The sequence below is a fragment of the Rhea pennata genome, chromosome Z (genome assembly GCF_028389875.1).
Source record: "Rhea pennata isolate bPtePen1 chromosome Z, bPtePen1.pri, whole genome shotgun sequence".
Lineage (NCBI taxonomy): Eukaryota > Metazoa > Chordata > Aves > Rheiformes > Rheidae > Rhea > Rhea pennata.
In genome coordinates, this window is record NC_084702.1 from 13,842,014 (window position 1) to 13,866,195 (window position 24,182).

Consider the following 24,182-nt stretch of genomic DNA (forward strand, 5'->3'; position numbering starts at 1 on the left):
CTTCCCACCTCAGCTTCGCTAAGGACCGCCTGCAGCCCGCATCTCACAGCAGAGCTGGCGGCTATGCATCTGTCCCTTGCCCAGCCTCCAGAAGAAGGCACAACCAGCGCATTAGACAGCTGTTAGAAGCTGGAGGTTTCTTCTCAGCTCCTTAAAACTGTTTCACCACTGCTGCTATCTACCTTTTGGATGCTTTCAGGCAGGGAAGCCTGGTGAAAATACCTGGCAGAGGTTTCCACCGAAAGACTTTCCCTGGAGAAACACCCAGCCGCTGCCCGGCCAGTCACCGGGAGGGAGGGAGGGGGCTGAGGAGAGGGTATTTCCCGGAAAACAGACCCCCCCCCCCAGCCCCGCAGGGGGGCGGCGGCGACTACAAGTCCCAGGCCGCCCGAGGAGGAGCGCGGCGCGGCGCGGCGCGGGGGCTGCGCGCTGATCCTCGCCCTCGCTGCGGCGGGAGCGCAGCGGCGCCCAGCGACCGGCCGCAGCCCCGCCGCCGCCGCCCGCAACTTTTCTCGCCTCCGGAGCCGGGCAGGGGAGTGCGCAGGGCGGCGCGGAGCCGGGCAGGGCAGGGCAGCCTCTCCGGGGAGCGTGCGGGGCGCTGCGCGGGAGCGGCGCAGCGGGCGCGGGGCCGGCAGCCGCGCAAGGGAGCCGCGCGGCGCAGCAGCCTTGCGGGGCAGCGCTGCGAGGGAGCCGGGCAGGGCGGCTGCGGCGCCCGGCGGGGGCGGCGCGGGGAGCCGCCCCGGGGCCGGGCTGCCTCATCGGGCGGCGGGGCGGGCCGGGGCAGGGGCCGGGCCCCCGGCGGGGCGGGGGGCTCCATGGGCGGCGGCGGAGGCGGCTCCGCGCGGGGGCCGCCCGCCGCGGCTGATGCCGCTGCCGGCCGCCCGCGGGGCGGCTGAGGCGGGCGGCGGGGCGGCGGGGCGGGCCGGCGCCGGGGCCGGCGCCGGCGCCGGGGCCGGGGGAGGCGGCGGGCGGCTCTCGGCCATGTGGCGGCCGGGCGTGTGCGGGCTCCTGGGCCGGGCGTGCCTGCTGCTGCTGCCGCCCTGCGCCCTGGTGCTGGCGGCGGTGCCGGGCTCCGCGTCCCACCCGCAGCCCTGCCAGATCCTGCGGCGCATCGGGCACACCGTCCGGGTGGGGGCCACCCACCTGCAGCCCCGCGGCGCCGCGCCCTGGCCCCAGGGCGGCGGGGCGGCGAGCGGGCGCGGCGGGCGGCGGGCGGCGGCGGGCGGGAGCCCCGACGGCGAGGGCGCCGGGCCGCGGGGCCGCCGGGCTGGCAGCGGCAGCGGGGGCGAGCGGCGGCCGCCCCCCGCGCCCCTGCCCGCGCCCTCTCCGCGGGACGCGCTGCTCCTGGCCGTGGCGAACCTCAACGGCGTGGCCGGGCTGCTGCCCTACAACCTGTCCCTGGAGGTGGTCATGGCCATCGAGGCCGGGCTGGGGGACCTGCCGCTCTTCCCCTTCTCTTCCCCCAGCGCCGCCTGGAGCAACGACCCCGTCTCCTTCCTGCAGAGCGTCTGCCACACCGTGGTGGTGCAGGGGGTCTCTGCCATCCTCGCCTTCCCGCAGAGCCGGGGGGAGATGCTGGAGCTGGACTTCATCTCCACGGCCCTGCGCATCCCCGTCGTCAGCATCGTGCTCAGCGAGTTCCCCAGGAGGAGCCCGGTAAGGTGCTGGGCAGCCGGGCAGGGGCAGCCGGGCAGGGGGAGGCAGGGGCAGGGGTCTCCCCTGCATGTCCACACCGCAGAGCAGGCTGTCATAACCCCGTAGCTACCACCTGCCGCACTGGCACCCCCTGCAGAAAGGGGTCGGGATCTGGGCAGGAGGCAGCTGGTGGGGCAGCTGCCTCCCATCCCACACTTCTGCCCACCAGCATCTCCTGGCCTGAGTGAGAGCAAGCACAGATGCAGGTTGGTAGGAAGGAGAAGGGACTTTGCACAGGTCCGGACTGAGGTGAAGCTCTCTGACTTTGGGATTAACAGGATTGCTGCTTCTTGTCTGTCTCTCTACTTGCAAGAGTGCATCATCTCTTTCCATAGCCCTGGGTCTCGACCCCTTCTAGAGAGAGGTGGGAAGGGTGAGAGGGGGTCAGGGAGAAGCATAAATGTTTTTGCAAGGCAGGGAACTCAGCTGTAGAAACTAAGTTGTGAGCAGAGTCATACACCCTGTACATTGCAGAGTTGGGAAGATAAAGGGGTTATCTTTGGTGCAGCCTGTGTGCTCCTGAGAAAATGCTCTTTAAAGGTTCTTGGCCTCTGTGAGAAGGACACTTCTGATTCTGGACCAAAGGAATGTCATTAGTGAAAAAAAATGGCCAACACTAGCATTCAGGATGCTTTATTTATAACTGGTCTAAATGCTGTTTGACAGTTTTGTGGGGTGGGTGGTATAGATTATTCACCATCGCTATTTACCAGGACCAAATGACACTTCTCAGGAAAGTTGTTGGCTATGATCTGATTTTATGTTGCTGAGGTCTCTAAAGTGTAGAGATTTTCTTTCCTTGTAGTTCTTGCAATACTGCTAGATCAGATATTTGAAGCATTAAATTGCTTAACTGAGAGAGTAGAAACTGAAGCGTAACTCTGTTTACTTGTCAAACTAAAATAGTAGAAACTAAAATCTGACTGTATTTGACTGCCTAATTAAAGCTAGTGTCTGAAGGAAGCTAAACTTTCTATCATTTAGAGGTGGCAACTTTATGTTAGACACTCTGGAAAAAAATGACAGTTCAGTATTTTACAGATGTGTGTTTGATGCCAGTAATCACATTCAGGCAAAAGAAGAGGAATCTTTAGGAAAAAAAAAAATCTCTTCTGTGTAGTCCACTTTAGAGAAATTTGTAAGTAAAATGGCAGAAGCTGCCATTTAAGTAGCCAGGGAGAAACAGTTGTTTTATGCAAAAGATGATATTTTGCACTCAGAAAGAACTTGTGCACTCAAAATGTAATCAGAAAAACAGATTACCAAGTGAGAAGAGTGAAAGCAAGTGCAAAAACAAAGTTGGATCATTTCAGACCTCTGTATTTTGTATATTAGATAACAGGATAGAAAAGGTAGGAAAAGAAAGTCTATGCAAAGCAATTCATAATTGAAGGTGTGACTGCTGCATGCCTGTTCTGAACTGAGCTAGTTTTGTCTAGCTCAGCAAAAAAACATGTAGCTTAGGGTTCTCAATAGATTTGTCTGGGAACTCAAGGGTACTATGCCATAATTGCTACATGATTGATGCCAGTAGCACCTAAGTTAGCTTAGTTGCATCTATAAACCTTGAATTTACTCTCTCAGTTATAACTGAGTCAATAGCCCAAGCCCACTGAAGATGAAAGCCTGAACCCAGGATATCCTTGCTGTGTCTGTTAATATCAGAATTCTTTTCTCTTCCATAAAAAATGGCTCTAAGTTGCCTGAGGACCCAAAAGGTGAATTAAATGTAAAATAAATGTAAACCACGGTTAGATTCGTTGTTCCTTTCCACAGACTTAAAGGTTCTTGCTAACTTTCATCTTTTTTCTCCGTTGGAAGCAAACTGTGGACTGTTATTAAGGCTTCCATTGGATATACCTGCCCCCCATAAGGATTTTGTTCTTAAGCAGACATTTAAATTGTCTTCAGTGACATTGAAGCCAGTGCCTAACATTAAACCCATGCTTAGTGGCTGAATAGATTTAGTTTTCTTTAGTCCAAAAAGATCACTCTTCACGTCTTTGTGTTTTAATAAGAAACCCTTAATCTTAGCCAAAGGCCAGCAGGGAATCCAGGTAGATTAAGTGCCAAAGCTGGCTTAGAGGGCTGTGACATCTTTCTGCATGCTGGTTTTTGTACACTTATACAAAACCATTTTAAGGCTAGCAATGGAAGCCGTTGCCCACTAGCCTTATCTCACACACTTCCCAGGCTTAAATGTTTTCCGTCAGCAGCTGGTGCAGGGAAGACCCCAGTCAGGCTGGACTTAGCAGCCTCTGCTGGCTTGCTACCAGCTCCGCTAGCAGCCACGAATTTTGTGTATCACACAGTCCCATGCTAGTGCTGCTGTACGAAACAGGTATCTCATGGCCTTCACACCTATCCTGCTTTACAACCACTCATAGCCCAAGAACCAGAAACTGATCACTTCTAGCGACTGGCAGTTTTTGAGGTGAGCGTCTACCTTTGTAAATGACAGCTGTGTAGGTAAGACAGACTTTGCTAATAAGTCTAGCATGTAAGTTTTCAGGGGAGAAAAATTACGAAAAGTTTGAAGCCTAAGATCCTCGTGAAGTATCGACCTCCCTAAGCTACTTTGGTAGACCCTTCCTTTCCTCATTCCCTAGCAGCGCAGCAGTGCACTTGTGAGCATTGCCTGCAATTAGCTTTCTTCCAGGCACGGATAGGAGCCACACCATAACTCCTCTTTGCCCTTGAGGAGCATTTCCTACTGTCTGTCTTGTTAGCAACACTGCAAACATGCGAACAGCCATTAGATTTACTAGGTACCATCTCAAGCTGACTGTCCTCAAGTATTCAGAATTTTTAAAGGAAAGGATGTTTTTTAAAGGAAAGGAAAATGATGTTTTTAAAGTAGCAACATCTGCTGAGGCTGTGTTTTCCACATCAGGTCAGGACAAGAATATAACACTTCTACTGTTGTTGAATATAACAGAAGAATATAATAACCAGATGTTCACAGTAAGTGATAAAACACTGTGCTTCTCTGATACGGCAAAAAGCAGTACTTAAATGAAAAAGAAGATTAGGATCCAAAACTGAAATATACTTCCTTAATACTGACTGTTGCCTCCTTTACATTTGATGACATACTTCAAACATGTAACATCCAGAGAAACTCTGGAAGACATTCATGTAATATATAACATTCAGAGAAACTGGAAGAGACTCTGAAGTCAGCTGGATGTACTTAGGGTTTCTAAAAGCTGTCTGGTTGCTGAAGCATCTTTTCGGAAAAATCCGTTCTGCATTAAATTTCTGCTCTCCTGAAGTTTTTAAAAAAAAAAGAGCAAACAGTAGCCTCACACAACAACTAATAATCAGAAAGTGTCAAATACCGTGAAGATATAGCATCTCTTCTGCCACAGGCAGCAGCTTACGCTGAAGGTTCGGGATTGCATATGTCAAAACACACATGTGGCTTCAAGGGAGGCTACACAGCGTAAAATGTGGCATACTTTTTTCTTTTGTATTTCTATGTGTGATTTAATGACTAATGTCTACTAACTGTAAATCCAAACACTGTTTTGACCTGAAGAAAAGATGTTTACTTTTTAACAATTTACTCTCACTCTTGCAAATTTTTACACTCTCAATAAGCAAAAGTAACAATTTCTCACTAGCATTTTACAAGCAAAAAGCTAATGGATTTCCTTGCTATTAGCACAAATGCAGATTGCACTGAAACTTTGACAGATCATTATTTTGGAGACAACAGCTCACAAGCAATGATGCCGCTGAGGCAGGACGTACTTTTCATGTTTTGTAGCAAAATGCACATGGAAAAGTATGCTTATTTTTGAATGCCAAGACTGACAATGCCCTTAATAATTTTTCTCAGGAATAGAACAGGAAAAAAACACAAGTCCTAAACCAGAAATAAACACACTGATATCACTGGTAGTACTCCAGCTTTGAGCTAGGAGCTTGGGAAGAATAGCCCATATATAGCTCATAATATCAATTATGCAGGTGATACTATTAGAAGAAGATAATTGCAGCAGTATTCTCTGAACCTTATAACTAATGGAGTGTTTTCTGAGGCTGGATTTAAGATAAATCAGCAGCTCTTATGTTTTTTTTTTTAATTATTTTTCTGTAAAAAGAAGCTTCACTGAGCAACAAAACAATTTAATACATCTGTATCATCTTACTACCTACACAACCAGTTCATACTTAAACCATGTTCCACAGTAATGGGAATTCCTAGTGCTTTTGATTGTTGCTATGACTTCAGAGAGGGTCAAAAAATGAAAAAAATCAAGACATAGTTTTAGGTTAAACTATGAATTTCCAGATTAAATGGCAAATCCAGGCTCTAAACAGATGCTTGTGAAAAGACACTGACTATTGACATTTAATTCTCAGTTTGTTTTTAAGGGAATTAAACTTAATTTTGAAAATAGCCTTACGGTATCAGAGTGCCTTGGCTAGGGCATTATACATCCTTCCATTTGGGAAATAGCCAGTCCCTAGAAATCATACTGATCTGCAAGACACTGGCTATTCTGAGCACCAGTGAGCGTAGGCAGACATTACAGCAAGGGAGTGGAGATAGTGGAAAATCTTGTGTCCAGCTAAATGCCCGTCTTTTTGCAAAAAAAGTGTTTCTGATTAGCAACAACAGCAACAACAAGCTCTCCTTGCCCATATTTTCCTAACAGAAGATTGCAGAAGTGAAGGGTGACAGCAAAGCATAAATATCTAGTTGCAGCCACTGGTAATTCCGACTGCCAGTCTAATCCAAATCCAAATATGAAGACTGTACTAGCTACTATATTTAGGTAGGCAGTACATCTTCAGGCTTCCCCTTCATCATCAACTCTTCTTGTCTCATGCTGCAAAAATAGTGTGGTGTATACCTGTTGTACACGGCAGAGGATTTTATGAGAGATGCCTTGAAGGGAAGGGAAAAAAAAGATGGAAATTGAAAGGGCATGCACACAAATGTCCAGCTGATGCTGTCAGTCAAATACATCTGAAAAAAATTGCTTGTAGAGCTGCTTTTGAAACTTAGACAATTAGGGCCACAGATCTTCTGTAAAGTGAGTCCTTTTACATTACCAGCCAGTGTGAAAGAGTTTCGCAGAATTAACAGTTTTTCTCTCTAGTCAGCTATCCTGGACAATTGTTAACTTTTAAACACAAATTTCAGAGGTATAACTCACATTTCGCAAGCAGAGTTCTTGTCCTAGTGTCATGTGAAAGATCTCTTCATTGTAACAGTCCTTGATTTAAAAGCCATAATGCAATATTTGCTAGCTGATTCAATTTCAGAATCAGGGTGAAATCTGTAACCTACTAGCTTTTCTTATCTGCTCTCATGTACTCTTTCTTGATACCCTGTATTGTCCTCAGGGGCAATACAGTTGGGTGTTTTGAGAAGGGCTTTACTTGTGCTCCTGTGCTGTGTTGAGCATTATAAGCTATTAGATTAAATGGATTTTTATAGTTTACTGCCTTGTCAGCTGAAGTCAATCTATCTATTACCTTTCAATTGATAAATGATGTGCGTTGAAGGGAAATGAGTCCTTGTTTATATTCTGGTTGTGATCAGAGAGCCCCTAAGTTTTCTGAAAGTGATGTTGGCATAATGTTTGGAATTTGTAGTGGCACCTAATATATTTGAGGATTTTTTTTCTTTATTTAGTGTCTTAGCTCAGGTGGTATTTTCTCTACAGCATTACATCCTTGATGTTATAAGGAGAGATGCTTATCTGTCCCCTAAAACTGTCAGAGTCATGGTAAACATCACCTGAAACACCATTAGAGGATGTTTTGTTTCAGTTCTTGGCTGAAACAGAACATTGCTGCCTAGTTATTCATGGTGACTTATTTAAGTGTATCAATAAAATTTACATTCACAGAAACGTAGAACAGTGGAAGGAAAATAGGGAACTATTCTTTTTGTTCCAGCTACAGTGTGTAAGGAAGATTCAGTTCATCATGGCTGTAAAACATCTTTTCAGAATGCCGAAAGTGGTGAGAATATATTTGGTTTCAATCTTCCCTTTTGAGTCCTTAATTTTAATGTACAGTTGAGCTGGAAGGAGCCAGAATTTTGTAGGGGTGAACTTTTCTAAGTAGCATCCCTAAATACTATCTTCTTTCATTTGGAAAGAAAGCCCCTTAGAAACCCATTGAATTTTCTATCTTGTTTGGGCTTCTGAAATGAAGGGATTTTTCAGCTTGCAATATGACTTTTGTTGTGATAGATGTGTGGTAAATGTCTGTGACATTTTGAATTACAAGGGTTTATTACTGCTAAGTTGTTTTGTTGCTTACAGAGGTACATGTGTGCCATACTTGGAGGTGGAACAGAATTTTTGAGAGTATTAATTCAAAATTTGAAGTTATTGGTAATACTAGAAGGTTATTTGCATTCCTTACCACCCAAATTGCTATGACCTATTTCATCAGGCTTCTTAAACTCCACTGAGTTAATGGAATTTATAAAGTTTTTAGTTATAAAAGTGTTCTTATTTTCTAGTACTCATAATTTATAATATACGTTTCGAGTCTTGGTTTAGACAACTATCATTCACAGCATATTCACCATCCATAATTTCCTTTATTTTTTCCCTTTCCTTTTCCCTTTCCCTTTCCCTTTCCCTCACCCTCTCTCTTTCCCTTTCCTTTTCTTTTCCTTTGCTCTTTGTTTACTTTGCCTTTCCTCTTTGCTTTGCTTTTTTCTCTTTGCTTTTCTTTGCTCTGCTTTGCTTTTCCTCTGGCAGTTATTATTTAAGGAAAACTTGGATACACCTCAGTTTTAATGTCTGCTGCTTTTCAAGTTAGAGGAATCATAAGTACTACATATTGTCCTAACACCTTAAAAATGGGATAATCCAGCATTGTTTGAAATACAAGCACCAAAGTTTCATCAAATAGTTTCAAACACTGAGCAAACTGTATCAAATACGTCAAGGAATAGTAATATAATAACCTAGATGCAGAATGAATATTGAGTCTGTAATTATTTAAGGTCTCTGTCTCTTAGGATCCTTACTTAAAAATATTTCGTTGATCACTTTGTTCTTGAAGTACATTTAGTTCTGTCAAATTTTATCAAATCACTTAGTCAACTTTATAAATTCTTTAGGATTTTTAGTTACATTAATCCCATTTAAAAATTGTTGTAAGGAATTAAGATTTGGGAAGAGAGTGGAAGGAATGATTCTGTAGTTGAAAACTACACCAGAAGATGTATACTACATAAATTAAAGGCCTATATTTATTGAACTGATTTTAAAAAATCAAAAGCACAGATACTTACTTTGTAGTCTGAAATACATTTGCCTGTTACTCCTATTCCTCTTCTGTACTTATTATACCATACCAGCTCTTGGACAAAATATCTAAACCACCTAGAGACAAGATTTTCTCATTCCTGATCTTGTACTACTTCTGTTATGCAGAAAAAGCTAAGTTAACACTGAATTTGATACCTTACATGATGCTTTCTTCTGTATTTTTTCTACTCCAGATATTCACAAAACAATTATTTTCCTCATTCCATAGCGTAAAAGAAAAATTTCATAATGCACTAAGCATTCTCATGTTAGCAATGAGTGTTTAAACAATGGTATGGTTTAATCATTAATTATTACGTTACTAAAAGACAGCCATCAGCCATTATCAGAAGAAACATCAAAGAATACATAGCAGTGTTCAATAAGGAAAAGTTAAAATTTGGCCAAGACCATACGGTACAGATACCGTATAAATACAAAAATTATGTTTGAAAACAGACTATTCCCAGTATTTACAAAGAAAATATTCCCTACAAATGTAAATTGAGGTGGTCTGCATAGCCCTCCCCACAAACTTTTCCAGAAAGTCAGAGCACCTAATCTTTCCACCAACATACATAGTTTGGCTGGGTAAGCAGAGCTGTAGAAATTAGCAAACAGCCAAGGACCTTGTTATGCTCAAAATTCAGTTCAAAGACCACTTATAAAAGTTCTTATTTCAGGTATCTTTAATGATTTGTTTATTATTTACAACTATCAAATATTGAATACTCATAGCATGAGAAGTTTAGGCTATGCTGGGTTTAGTTACAGTTTTAAATTATAAAATAAAATGTTTAACTCTTGAGTTATGTTCTTTTCCTTGTAATTTTTTGAGCATGAAAGGAATCCAAGCATAGTGTTGCTAGAATTTGTATATTCACTGTGATTAGCAGAAAAACAGAAAAAAAATCATATTTTTTTTAAATTCCAGATCTATCTTTCAAAGAAGAATTAGCTTATAAATCCATACATCTATAGGTTTGACTGAAGGGCTTTTAGAGAGAGAAGGATAATTTTTTCACTGAAAAAATATCCTTCTTTCTTTAAATAAGGGAATAAGGGAGTCTTCAGAATCTTAGTGCAATGTGAGTAGTTATATACTGCAGATTTTATACAGAATAGCTAAAAGGAGACAGAGAGAGAAAATAAGAAAAAGAAGTGAGAAAACTAAAAGATATAAATGCAAATGACTCAAGGACAGAGAATGAGAAAATAAACTGAACTGAGAAGGAAAGGAAGAAGTGCCCTTCTCTGTCTCTTACTCTTTGTCATTCCCAAAGTGTAAAAACAAGAGAAATGAATTTTACGTGACAGCATGTTATAAAGAGCTGGGATCACAAAGCACAGAGTGAAGCAACTTGCCCAAACATAGTCAGGATTGGATTACCAGGGGTATCTTGATCTCTAGCTAAGGATGATTTCCTCCAAAGTGTAATGCTTTCCAAAAAAAGTAGTGAAAACCTTGCAGAAAACTGCTAAGCCAACATCTAAGAAGCAGTGAAAGGAACAGTGATTAGATAAAATTGGATGGGAGCTTTTCCTTGCTGTAGGGAGGGCTTCTGGCAAAGGATATGAGTTTGGATAGCCACAACTAATGAAAGGCTTTCTTTCCCCTTTGCTACTGAGAATGAGACGTGGGCAGAGGCAAGTTGTTTCAGGGCACAGTCCAACCCACACACCTAAGATGCACGATCTTGTCCAGCATTTCAAGAGTGCTTGGAGATTGGCCCAGCCAATTTGGATACACACAGTACCAGACTAATAGGTACCCAAAAAGGGTTTCCTAATAAACAGGAAAGCTGGAAGTAAGCTAAAGGTGGGGGCTCTTGGATTGCAGTTTTAGTTATCGGTGCCAATTGGTGCTTCTAATCTGGTTCTGGAAGTCTATGCATTTTCCCAGTTACCCCAGCAGATCAGCCAGATTGGTTCTCACCACAACGAGGAGAAGATGTGCAGATGACGGAAGTTGCAGCAGGATCTGGACAAAGATTTAAGCTTGAGTAGGCGGCAAAGATAGATGATTCATTTATTAAGGGAGTCGCATGCAAGCAAAGCCATTTGTGCAAGGGGCTCCTCAGCAGTGTGACTAAGAGGTTCACAATCTGGCCTCAAGTGCTTCACAGCTGTCACATCAAGCTACTAATATTATTCATGGTAATTATTGACAACTACACAAAAAACTTATATTAAGAAGGGACTTTTCAATGTGGTATATCGCAAACTACAGTAAACCACAGTATTTGTTGTGTTCCACCTAGACAGGGCAGCAGGACAAAATGTTTATGGCCAGATAGCCTTGGGACCTGGTTTTGGCTGTAAACAAGATTGCAAAACTTCGCCCTGGCTGGGCTTGATGTTCACCCCTCAGTCTTGAATTAACAATATTCTCTCTCCATCGAGTCCTCCAATACAGCTATCCATGAACAATCTGTATTCCTATAGAGCTCACTCGTGGTATATGCAGAGAGTCATTAAAGTACTATAGGACGTCCCTATCTCTAACGAAGTATATTAAGTGAGTTTTCTGTTGGTAGCTGAGAGGTGATGCTGGACTTCTTGAATGCGCCCCCAGGTCTCCTGCTCTGGGTCTCCCTTGCAGTGAATCAAAGCACTGTGAGACCACCGAGCTGGGAGAGCCTTTGGGAGCGGACGGGAAGGCATCCATGTGGTGTGGTAATGAACAGGTCTGATCTGCAGCGTGCTAGCTAATTAATTTTTATCTAAAAGTTTTCAGTCAGCTGAATCTGCATGGCTGCCAGCAGCAGATGGGGAGGTGGAGAAGGAGGGGAGAAAAGAGTGAACACAAACACAGGTACACCATCAGCTGCCACTGAAGCATAGTAAACAGGGAAATACTGTGATCATTTGACTGTTTATTATATAGGAGAAATCAAATGTTAGGAATTTCAGAAGAAAGTACGATTTTCCTTTTCTTGCCACAGTATTTTTATTGCTTTATCCTCACCAGCTTTCATCTGTGATGATAGTTTCCGAAGCTTATTTTGCAACGTGAAAAGTATTTGAAATGCATTATAAAAATCTATGAATATGCTGCACAAGCATATTTTAAACACTTCAGATTTCCCTAAAGACATACTATTCTACTTTCGGCTTTTTTAAGTCTGTGAAAAAATCATTGCCCATGCTGTTCATAAGACATTTTACAAGGCTTTCTAACTTAGAACTGAGAGTTAAAAGACAAGCATAAGCTGGGATTTAAAAAATGAAATTTTGAATTTGTTGCAGGGAGAAAACTATTAGACATAGCAATTAATATCCAAAAGAACAGCTGTATTATGCACCAGGCTTTCTCAATGATGCTACTGATAAAGCAGTTACATTACACTCATCTTAATAGCCTACTTACTCAAACTGACTTAAAAAGAACTTTTTTTTGCAGATCAGAAGAAAAGTCAGTATTATGAGTTCACAATTTGATAATTTTCCAGTGCTATTTTAGATTTTATCACTTTCTCAGTTTGTAAGGCTCACTCATATGTATCAGTTAAACAGCTCTCAGTAGGAGCACACTTGTTTTTAAGAATTTACTATACTCGATATTCAAACATAAGCAGAACATAAGAAAAATATATCTAAACTTTACCAGAAGGTAATAGCTGCCCTCTTTAGACAGTATGTTGGAACAGTTTTAGCTATAACTTACCTTTTCTTAACATCTTAATACCATAAAGTTAATTTTGCTCCTGCATTAGAAGGCAGTAAGAACCAAGTTATGTGTCTGGATTTCCTCAGTTCAAACATGTGATAGCTGAAGACTGTAGAGCTTTTAGGGGTACAAATATATACCCAATAATTGACTTGAGGGAAACAGGTGTAAATCGTTAAAGCAAAAAGCATTAGTGTTTTTGTTTTAAGCTTTGGGACCTGAAAGCTTCAGAAGTCATTGCACCATGTTACACTTACCAGATAGGAATTTCCAAGAAAGCTTACTTTCATTTCCAGAGTCCAAATTCAGCAACTCTTTTGAGGAAGGTTATACTCTGCTGTCATCTCTTTTTCACAGTCATTTTTAGCGCACACATCTCCTGTGCCGGTGGCATTTAGTGGCATTTTCTTGCCTCAAGACCCCAGGTAGAGTTCCTGCACCAGAGGGACCTTAGTGCCATACGATTCCCAAATCCCCACTTATTCCCAGCTTTGTGAAACTAATCGCACTGCCCCGCATGGCAGGCAAATAGCCTGTTGCTGTTAGGAACTACCTTACAACTATACAGAGGGGCAGCTCATACCAGACTCCCACAGACATCTATAAACCTACTGCAGAGTTGCGTGTACCTCCCTTTGATGTAGTTTATCATCAGTAAGTTCATGAGACAAGAGATACTAAACTAAGGAGAAGATCAGCCTGATTTGATACAGCAGATCTTATATGTTGTTTGAGTGTGAAATGTAGCAAAAAGAGCGAGCAGTGTTCGCTATTCTCTGGCTTCTAGGCTCGTAAAGGATGTGAATAAAAATGTCTAAATGGTGTTGTGGACACATCCTGCACAATTAGTTATGTTTTTCAGTGTGAAGAGTAAGGGGAAAATGATAAGACTTTCGTGTTTGTTTCTCAGAGATCCTGGGGAGAAAGAATAACTATTAAGTAATCACCTCTTCAAAAGTTTGTATAAAAATATATCAGTGTGAAAACATGCTGAATAGACTTGTTCACTTTATAATTCACTCTTATGGCTGCTGATTAAGAATCTTGCATCAGCAGTCATCATAGGGAAGCCAAAATGATCATTTATCGAGTCACCCTTATGATCATCTTTTTATACACTTGATTTATTTACTTAGTACTGGCTACTTAAATGCTTCTTAAATAACACCCTTTATTCATTCAGATATACCCATAAAATTTCTTTAGACTATGTAATCCTTCTAATGGTATGTATTACATATCCGTTATGCTGTATTTTGTTTGTTATTTTTCATTTTATAAATAGTAAATCCTTCAATAGAGAACACTCATGAGAAAGGATTCCTTCATATGGAGGAATGTTTTGAGAGAGAGAGGTCAATTATTGACCTGTTTTTAATAATAATTTCCAGAATCCTTAACAACCTTCAAATTTTATTCTCTTTTTTTTTTCGAGCACATCATTTTCTCTACTGCTGTTCTAGTTTTCAGCTTGGTATGCCTATTTCATCCATTCTTAATCTAGCTCATTGATCTTTGTTTTGAGATCTTACTTTCCACTGTAGGATTATATAGATCCTAAATTAATAGAGCCTTAACTCCAGAGAAAGACTTTACGGCTCTATTGTGATACAGATGATCAGCAACATAAATTGCTCATCACTCACTGTTCATCACATTTTCTGAAGAGCACCAAAAATAAGACACTTATTTATAAATAGCTCAGCCTGCTAGATTCCAGTGAAACAGGATTTCATATCTTCGCACCATTTTGACAGTGCATACATATATATATGTAACATATAGTTACGTGAAAGTTAGCTGGTTTAGTGGTGTCCTCTTTGGGCATTCACAACCCATACAGATTCACAGCGAAAGAGTAAATTGAAAATTGAGACCTGTGGTAGGATGCAGCATAACACATGATTAGCATAAGAAAGATGGCTTGTTTGACAGAAAATGTGAGGCTGTTGCCCAGGTCATATTACTCTTGTATTCCTCCCCAGAAGTGTACATGAAGGAGAAAATGAATTGAGAATTCATAGTGAATAGTACATCTGATAATTACAGACATTTCTTCTGCCTGAAAAATATCTAAAATCTTTGGAATAAGAACAAAGAATATAAGCTTTAGGAATGCCTGCATCCCAGAGCCTTCCAAAAGTTTAGGGAAATACTGACTTTTACTTCACTGGTTTTAAATAGAGACCAGTTTGTGAAGCGGTTTTGGCTGCCTGGCTAAGCTACATGTTTTTTTTTTTTTTTTTGTTTTGTTTTGTTTTTTGTTTGTTTGTTTGTTTTTGCTGTTGTTGTTGTTTTCTGATTGCGCAAACAAGAATTTGAGACATACTTGGATGCTGGAACTTGCAAATACTGCAGTTTTCAGTTTTACTGTTCATCTTCTGTCAACATTTATCCTAATATAATTTTATTACTCAAATGTTCATGAGAAGCAAATGTTGAAGAGTACAAGAAGAACTGGATCATTTCATTCATCTGATTATTTGCTATTATTTTTTTAAAAAAAACAATATACTCGGATTTCATATGCTTTTAAACATGGTGTGCCTCTACTTGGAATGAGAATCTAGTCCAAAAAGATCTGTAGCTTGTAGCTACAGTATTATAGCTATATTCACAAGTCAACTTAACAATTCTGTCAACTTTAATCTTTAATTTTGCCTGACTTTGCCTTATTTTCACCAGAGAGTTACCGCTGCTTAAAAACATATAGGAAGCTATTCGCTGAGTATGATCAAGGATAGTTTGGACAATTCCTGTCTTTATTGATCCTTATTAGGAGAGCAAATGCGTGTCTTACGAGACCTATTAAGAATTATTATAATCTTATCTGGGATTAAACAGAGAAATGGTTTATTATTACCAATAAGAAGAGGAGAAATGAAAATTCAAACTGCCCATTGAACATTTTTGAGGACTCAAAAGGGAAATTCAGTATTCTCTGATAGAGGCTTAAAAAACAAATAGGAAAATAAAATGGACTGAGGACTGAAATACGTGTTGGTCTACCAGTCCAGGAACATTGGAGTCCAAGTTCTCTTCCTTGCTTTGATGGAAATTTCTCTACAAGATTAAAAGTTGTCCAGGACTGACAAAACTAGCTGGAACTAATTCCTACCTTTGTGTAAGCACTGAGCCTGTAACCCTCTTGGTGAAACCATGTCCATAGCACTGACTTGCTTCCCTGGAGCAGTATAAATGCATCAAGCTGACCAGTGCTCTTCTAATAGGAGTAAAGAGGACTAAGGAGTCAAGGCCTATGGTTTTGAAAGGCAACAAAATTAATTTGAGACTTCTAAAAGGTCTGATTTAAAGAGCCTTCTCAGCTTCCTTCCTCAGAGGTGACCCATCAAAGCATATCAAGCTGAGAACCCAAGCAGTGAAGCTACCAGGTACACCCCATATTCAGAAGGGTGAGACCATCCCCAGTGCAGGCTGGACCATCACATGAAATATGAATCATTTCTAAAGGTATTAGCAGCAGGAGCAAAAAATAGCAGCCCAGAAAATTCCCTACAATGCACAAAAGCTTTTTTATTGTTTTGTTTTTGTTTTGCACAGGGCTTTAATTGACATAAGCCGTGCTTCTAGTCTCCTAAAGCAGAACAGGAGAACAACACTGCTCTCCTGGTGGGAAAATTCCTGTTTCCTTCATCATGAATGTGTTGTTCACTTCTCTTTGTCCAATTCTTCTTCCCCACAGTTAATTTTAAAAGTTGACTTGTGTTCAAATCAAGATACTCAAACGAGTATAAAATCTTTAGTCAGTTTAAGAATGGTCTGCAGACAAACAATGTTACCTTGCCTTCATTTAAAGAGGAGGAAGAAAAAAAAAAAAAAAAAAAAAGCTTTTCACAGAAGATCCTGCACTCCATAGTAGTCTCTCTCACCTCATAATACAGCATGATGATCTATGTGTTAGCATTAAAACTTCTAAGCAGGAAATTTTATATGATTTTCTATTCCTGTGTTCAGGCAGAAGCAACAATGAAGCCTCCACGTTGATGCAAAATATCAAGACAGTGATATAACAGAATTCAGACCTTACAGCTTTTCACTTTCCTTAGCTGCGTCCAAAGTCATTTGAAATATGTAGAAATATAATTTATGTTTTGGAAAACTGACCAAGACTTTCATTCAAGTGATAGTTTCATGTGTAAAAGGCAGAGAAAGAAAAAAAAAACAAAAAAAACAAAACCCACATTTCTGTTCCCTTAGGGAATATACTGTTCTCTCTCCCTGAAGCAGTATCATTTCCTGCAGAGAGAGGCAGTAGCTCTGATCATATGTTCCTGTCAAACTGGTAAGAATGGTGCTCTGTTATCCTTTCCTTTCAGGTTGTCTGGGAAAATTAGATACTCTACTACAACTCTTCCCATTGTTCAAATAGTTAAAAAGAATCAGTGAGTCAAAAATAGTCCAAGTCCCCAGGCTTGGTTCACTAGACTCCATAGAGCCATCACAGGTTACTGGCTTGGAGATAGACATCTCACTGAGATTAGTGAGACGTGACACTTTCATGTTTTATCGCGACTGCTTATCCATGTTAAAATCCCAGAATGCATTTCATTTTCACTGTTTCTTATCCTCTCCTTTAGGAAGATACAGTCACCCACTCAAGAAGCAGAAATAGTACATGACTAACTATGTCACAGAACAAATGATTAACACTAAGTAGTTTGTGCTAGCTGTTTGCAAACAATCCACGTGCTGACAATTATATGTCAAAGCAGTTTTGTAAATACCTAACTCAGGATATTTTGCATAACTCAAGATTGTTTCCCACATCATTAAATTCATCACTTTTGCGTTGTTCGTTAAATTCATAAAAGTCCTTATTTCTACTAGCAACAGTATTAGCAGTACAATAGTACTGGGTGGTGCTTTGCTCCTAGTTCTTAATACTGCAGTGCCAAGGGATCATAGCTCAGATGAACGAGGTACTGCTCAAAACGAGTTACAGCTGCTTTGCATTAAGAGTTTGTAAACCATGAAGTACAGAGGAAGGCAGTCATGTGCAAACAGTTGCATGAATATGTCTGATGTTTTCAGAGTTGTGGTTATGCAAATCGAGATGCTGATTTGCCCCTGCTGCACCCAGCCTACACGGAGAGATTTGGATCTCACTGCTGGAGTGTGTCAAAATGCTCATCGAGTTCGTTATCATAAGCAGAGGAATTGTTCTTCAGCATCTTTGTCACAGGTCTGTTGACATCATTGTTAAAGAACTGACCTACAGAAGGCGTAGCAGTGATGTAAGTCTTTACATGGACTGCAACAGGAAGAGCTGAGCTAGGAGAAATAAAATATATGTCAGTAATGTCAGTATGAAATTCATTTCTGATAAAGTTTATTGATTGATTTGGTACAGAGTATTTAAGAGCATTTTTATTCACTGGGATGTGCAGCCCTACCAAATTCTAAAGCACAAAGCTCTTAAAAAAAATAAATACATTCAACATGTTTTAAGTAATGCTTTACAATTAGTATAGCGGTTTTCAGCTTTTACAGAGCTATGCAAATCTTATATAGCCTTGAGCAGGAGATGCATTATTTTATTGGGGAGGGATACTGAGGTAGCAGAAATTTAAATGAATTGCAGCAGAGAAAATAGAGACAGTATCAAAAGCAAAATTAGATTTGTAAAGGCCTTTCCCCTCATTCCCACATTGAAAAATATGCTGCCCGTCAGTGATATCCAACCCGTTGAGTTGAGGCTGTTGCTTTCATTAACTTCTGATAAACAAAGGCAACCCCTATTAACCTGCCACAACAGTTCTTCCTCTCTCCCTCCTAAGAAATATGAGGTAACAGTACAACTAAACTTTTGAATAAATATACATAGTCAGGTACTTTATTTACAATAAAGTAAGTTGGATGTTTCATTTGATTATGACAGTTTGCAGCTATTCATCACATTTTTTCCCTGCAAGAGTAACCTTTGTTATTAACAAAGGTTTTATTATTAAGAGCAATATGCTGAATTGTTTTTTTTAAATCCATAACCTATCGAGCTTCTCATTAGCTACTGATAGTCTTGTATTTCTTTGATATAGTATGAATTTCCAAATATTTTTTTCCAAGTCTGTACAATTCAGTAGCACACATTTGGCTGTGTATATTGAAGGGAGGGGGAGGTTGAAAGCCGCTTCCAGCAAGTTTTTAGAAAGGGAAAAGGCCATCTCGTTACTCAGCTGAGGAGGTTGTGCCCAGGACGGGTGGGGATGCACACTTGCCTTGCTGCACCACTACAGGCTCCAACAGGCTTGTGCCACCCACTGTTACCAGCTCAGAAACAACAACAAATTGGACAGATTTTCTCTTTCCTGACCATCAGTCCCTTTATAAGTCAATGATACCTCCCAAAAAATTAGCTGTGGTCCCCCATGATTGCACGTACCAAGGGTAGGTAGTGTGCCTACTTGCCATGTAAATACCTGCAGATCCAGACAGCCAGAGAGCTCCAGACATTTTACAGAGCCACCTGAGTGACTGAACCCAAAGCAGACAAACCTAAATTATCCTATCTGCCCAGCTTCCTGGATTCTCACTGGGGAACATGCCAGGAACAGGAGTTAGTTTTTCCCCATCCTTCTCTTCTCATTCATTCATTTTTCCTCTTACATGTGTCACTGATTCTCCAAGAAAGCCTCCTCCTGATAGAGGTGCTTTATGCATATCTTCAGCCTTGGCAAGTGCTGCAGCATGCCAACCTCTCTGCTGCTGAACCTACCCTGAGGCTGAGTATTACCATGGCTGGAGCTGAGTGCAGGCTGTGCATCTGCAGGGAGGCCAGCAGTAAAACCTGCTTTAGATCTAGAAAAGCACAGATCCCAGCTGCAGCTATGTCACCACACTCAAGGGCTGCTGCCCCAAGTGGTGACTTGACCCAATGCTACAGAAAAGGTACCTGCAGGCAAAAGGTGATGGGCTTCCCCTCCTGATGGTATAATATTGTAACTGTCCTTGCTACAGGCAGAGCTGCTGGAAAGGTGAGTTACATTTATTTGACTTGTGCCAGTGTCTTATGCCAGTGACTTGTGTGCTAGCTTCTGGAAAGTGATCAAGCCAGACAGCAATACAAATCTTCTGTGGAGCCGTGTGGTCTGGTTGAGCATGGGATGCTGCATTCCCTGGAGTGCATTGTCACATACTTGTTTTCAGTCTGTGCCCACTGTCACGTACTGCATACTTATGGATGGACACATTACCTACAGGCCAGATTCTCAGAGGAAATCAATTACCATTGCTTCACTGCATCCAAGTGCAGTGGCCAGTACAAAGAAGGGATAAACAAGTATCGTTCATATTTTGCAGTGATTTGCAAACTCCATGCAATCACTTAGTCATTGGTTATTGGCTATTTAGATAGCTACTCTGAGTGCAGCATAAAAGAAAACCTAGTATCTATAATCCGTTCACATACTTAGGTGCAAAAAAGAGCTGATGGCACTTCTGAACATTCAGATGAGACGTGAAGATTGTGTCACAACAAGGAGCTGTAAATAGTCATTCGATGTTCTTAGATATTGTAAATCTAAGGCCAAAACAGTCATGGAGTGAGTTTTGGTGTATTCTCCCTAACCCCAGGCCCATAATTCAGTATAACAACGTTGCATCTTTTTGTTCTGTGTAGTATCTATGAAGTCTGGTTTCATGACTGTGTACCCAAGACTCTACTGGAGTACCAAAGATAATTATTAAGTTCCTTACCTACTTAAAACCAACTAGGAAATCGCAGCAGTCACATGCTTGCAGATATCAGGTCTGATGAGACAAAAATGAGGGAATGAATTAACACTACTCAGGAAAGAGAAACTGGTGCATACCATAGAGTACTGGAATGTACAAATGTCCACATTATTTTAGCAATAACCCATAAAATGCCTGATTATTACTTCACACTTTCTTTTATGTAGTGAAGTAACTGTGTCTAGCAGGGAGAGAAATGAAAATTTCAAGCCTTAGGCTCTGTTTCTGTCAAAATCTTGATTTCTGTCAAAATCTTGATCTCTTCCTATGTAAAAAGATGTGAAATATTTATCTTGCTTTAAGCTTTAAGAGTTTGAGAGCAGAATGTCATTTCACAAAGGAGTGAGAAAACTGGATCTGCTACAGGAGTTACCTGTACACCTTGTACTCTTGCTTTGGTGTGCTGACTTGCACACTGTGCTTCTGCAGGATTATCCCTGTTTTGCGATGAGGCACCAGTTATAGGAGTTTACTCACTGAGGAAGCACCAGGTGAGAGAGGGATTTGACACTGAATCACCCAGAGCCTATATCCAGCTACTGCCCCCTCCTCCTTCTCTCTGTGTGTGCCTCAGGAGCAAGCTTTGTAGTCAGCCACACACTTTCATGGCTAGCTGCTGTGTGTTTTATTGAAAATTCAAATACTTCTGCTTTCAGAGGGGTTAGGCACCTTCTGATTACAGGATCATGCCACATTTTGTGTTTTATGTGCCCCAGGAAAGAAATTTGCTAACACCACCATAAAAGTTCCAAATTGTATAGTTGTCTTTTTGATTTTTAAAGCAGAAAATTAATGCAGGGTGAGGAAGGGAAAATAAGGAGCTATGGTTAAAATTTTTTAAAGTGAACGCTAGTCAGGTCCTTGTCTTCTTTTGAAAAATTGTGAATGGGAGTGCGAGGAGCGGACAGCCGTCGCACCTCTCAGGGCTGTTTTGGGGGCTTCCCCCCCCCCCCCCCGCCCGAAGTAACTGCTGGTGTCTAGTGGCAGTGGTCCTGCTTGTAGCCAGCCTCCGCGCCCGCGGTGGGTGCCGCAGAGGCGCTGGGGGCAGCGCCGCGAGAGCGCAGCACTGATTTGAGGCGGGCGGAGCGCGCCACCTAGCGCCACGGAGCACGGCGCGGCGCGGCGCGGCACGGCGCGGCGCGGCACGGCGCGGCACCGCGCCTCGTCCCCTCCGCTGGCGCCTGCTCTGAGCCCCTGCAGCCGAGCGGAGCGCGGGAGCTGTCTGCATCCGCGGTGCAAGAAGTGCCACCTTGCACGAGGGACATCCCTTCCTCTAGCGCTTCCCACTGTGTTTCCTTCTGCGCTGGTGGGAGATTGAGAACGGCTCTTCCGTCTCCCCCCCCCCATGATAAATTATATTTAAAAAAAAATGGAGGAGAGGAAACCAGAAGAATCTGGGTTTTTCCCACAGAATCTTTGCACTATCCATTAAAAATAGCAACAACAACAAACAGTACTTGTCCTTAAAAGAGATGTTAGATATATCCTCATTCTTTTTGTTTCCTCACATGCACACCCACATGAGCCAATTATAAATCTTATTCCTAATTAAGTCCTTAGTGTATTAAGTAAGAAACCTCAAGTGGAGTTTTTTATGTGCTATGCTTGGTTTAATGCCAAGTAAGTACACACGGAATTCACCTCAAAGTCATGTTTAGCTTCAAAAAGACAAACTACTAACTTCATGTACGCTGGCATCATTTAATAGAGCTAAGAGATCTGTATTTGCAGGCTTAATTCTCAGCTTTTTTCATATGAAAAATCAATATAGAGCAAAATGCACCTGTAGCTAGAATTAATTCTGTGGAACATGCCCAGAACAAGGCCTGGAGGAAAACAACGCGGTGATGAGCTGGTGCTGGGTTTCTAAGGAGCATAAATTAGAATTCGTTCCTCACACTGCATTTTCACATGAACAGCTATGATTTCAGGGACTGCTGACATGCAGGCACCTCTGTGCTTAACTGCATGCAGCACAACCCTTGGGTGTTTCTCCGAAATGCGGCGGCATTTAGAGACATAGAAGCTAACTTTGTTTCTGGTCACTATGTTTGAGGAGCAGCACCCAGATTCCTGCAAGACCTGCCAAGAAGTGCCACAGCAACCGGGGCTGTCACGGCCCAGAGGTGTTGCCTGCTGCAGGCCAGCCCTGCACTATGATCCTGAATATGGATTTTGTGGCAGTGGCTCAACATGAATAAGAAACAATATTTTCTTGTTGAATTGCCACCTCCTTACCCATCTGTCTCCAGATCAAACGACCTAGTTTCAGTCTGCTGAGCTGTGAAGACAGGGTAGGATTGCATTGCCTGTTCGTAGGCACATAGTCATTTGTACGTATAATGAGACACAGGGAGCACAGCTATTGAGAGTACAGGGAATGCAAAGCCACAGAGGAAGATGAAAACAGCTTTGGAGCCATGTTACTGTTGGACTGGTGGGTGAAAAAGATGCTCTTGATTTTATTCCTTGCTGCAAGTGTTTGTGGTGATAAAAATCTAAATGGTTTAAATGCTGTGTGGATACACCGGCTACATCTGAGCAAAGGCATATCAGTTTTTGTGGACAGGATCAAATTCCTTCTACCTACGTAACATGAATCTCTCTTTTCTGTACTTTCTCTCCTTATATTCTACAATTTTCCATATTTTTTTTTTGATAATGTTTTTCTTTCCTGAAAAGCCAGGTCATACTGAAAGTGTACTCATAACCTGCTGTGCTCATGAGAAAATAACATTTTTCAGTGATTTATTGCAAGAAAATCCATCTTGCTGAGGAGAAGGTGGGAGCTGCTGTGAAAGGGCAAGGATGGGAATGCTATCGCAAGAGTGCTTTCAGCTGAGGGGCCCAGCAGGGGTGGCGTGCCAAGAAGCATGGTGTGGAACTATGCTTGACAGTAGACATTGTAAATTATACCCTTGGATGCTGGATTCTCTGTCAGGTATTTTAAACAGGTAGTCCTCAAGAGCAAGTCACCAGACTAACCACCATGTCTAGTTTACATGAGCTATAGAAAATCATTTTATATTCAAAGCCAGTGAGCTATTGTTAGCCTAATTGAAGTTTCACATTAATTATTGGTCCCATTGCAATGATAATAACACTTACAAGCAAATTTTCCAAACAGTAAAGCTCATTCTCAGTAATGATACAGTTAAAATTGTTATACATGTGCTTTCTAAGATCTGTTCATTTTCTCAGGTGTTAGACTCATCCTTCCATGCTTCTCTGTGCCCTAATGAGATCACAAATCTTCTCTAGGGAGACAGAGCAAACAGGGTGGTGTGAGGTTGTGACAGGAAGACACCTGTGTCCAGATTCTCTGATGGAAGGAATACGGTGTTGATGGTAGGAGTTTCTTCCTCCTCCAGGTTTGCTTCTGGTCATTTTTATGTGTTTGCTAACTCTGCTTAATTTCTTGCCCCTCATTAATTCACAGTTCAACCTTTTATTGCAGTATATGCTACAAATTACATATCTTGGATATGTGTCCTTTCAGTCGTTTTTACCCAGCTCCAAGGCTGCATTCTCTTAGTGACCAGTAATTGATCTGTAGGCCTGGCAAGGCTGGTATCATCCTGTGCTTGCAGCTTCAAGGCTTCTGATATCATTTTGTGATTGTACTGTTGGAACATCCTTGATCCAATCACTTTCCTTTCTTCTTCTTTTTTTTTTTCCCCAGTAGTCTTGGAGCTGTAGTTTCATGATAACCCAAATAACATTTTTTTTATGCAGCATAATCACTCATAGATCCTTTATCTGAGCTAGTAATC

At 41.9% G+C, this 24,182-nt stretch overlaps 1 protein-coding gene across 1 annotated transcript in view; it reads left to right on the plus strand.

The window, feature by feature from the left end:
* Positions 1-864: 864 nt before the first annotated feature.
* The window catches only part of GRIN3A (glutamate ionotropic receptor NMDA type subunit 3A), a 74,618-nt gene continuing 51,300 nt past the window's right edge, over positions 865-24,182 (plus strand). The window contains exon 1 of the mRNA XM_062599621.1: positions 865-1,656. Within this exon, the coding sequence (XP_062455605.1) occupies positions 865-1,656 (792 nt within the window). The remainder of the gene's footprint in view (positions 1,657-24,182) is intronic.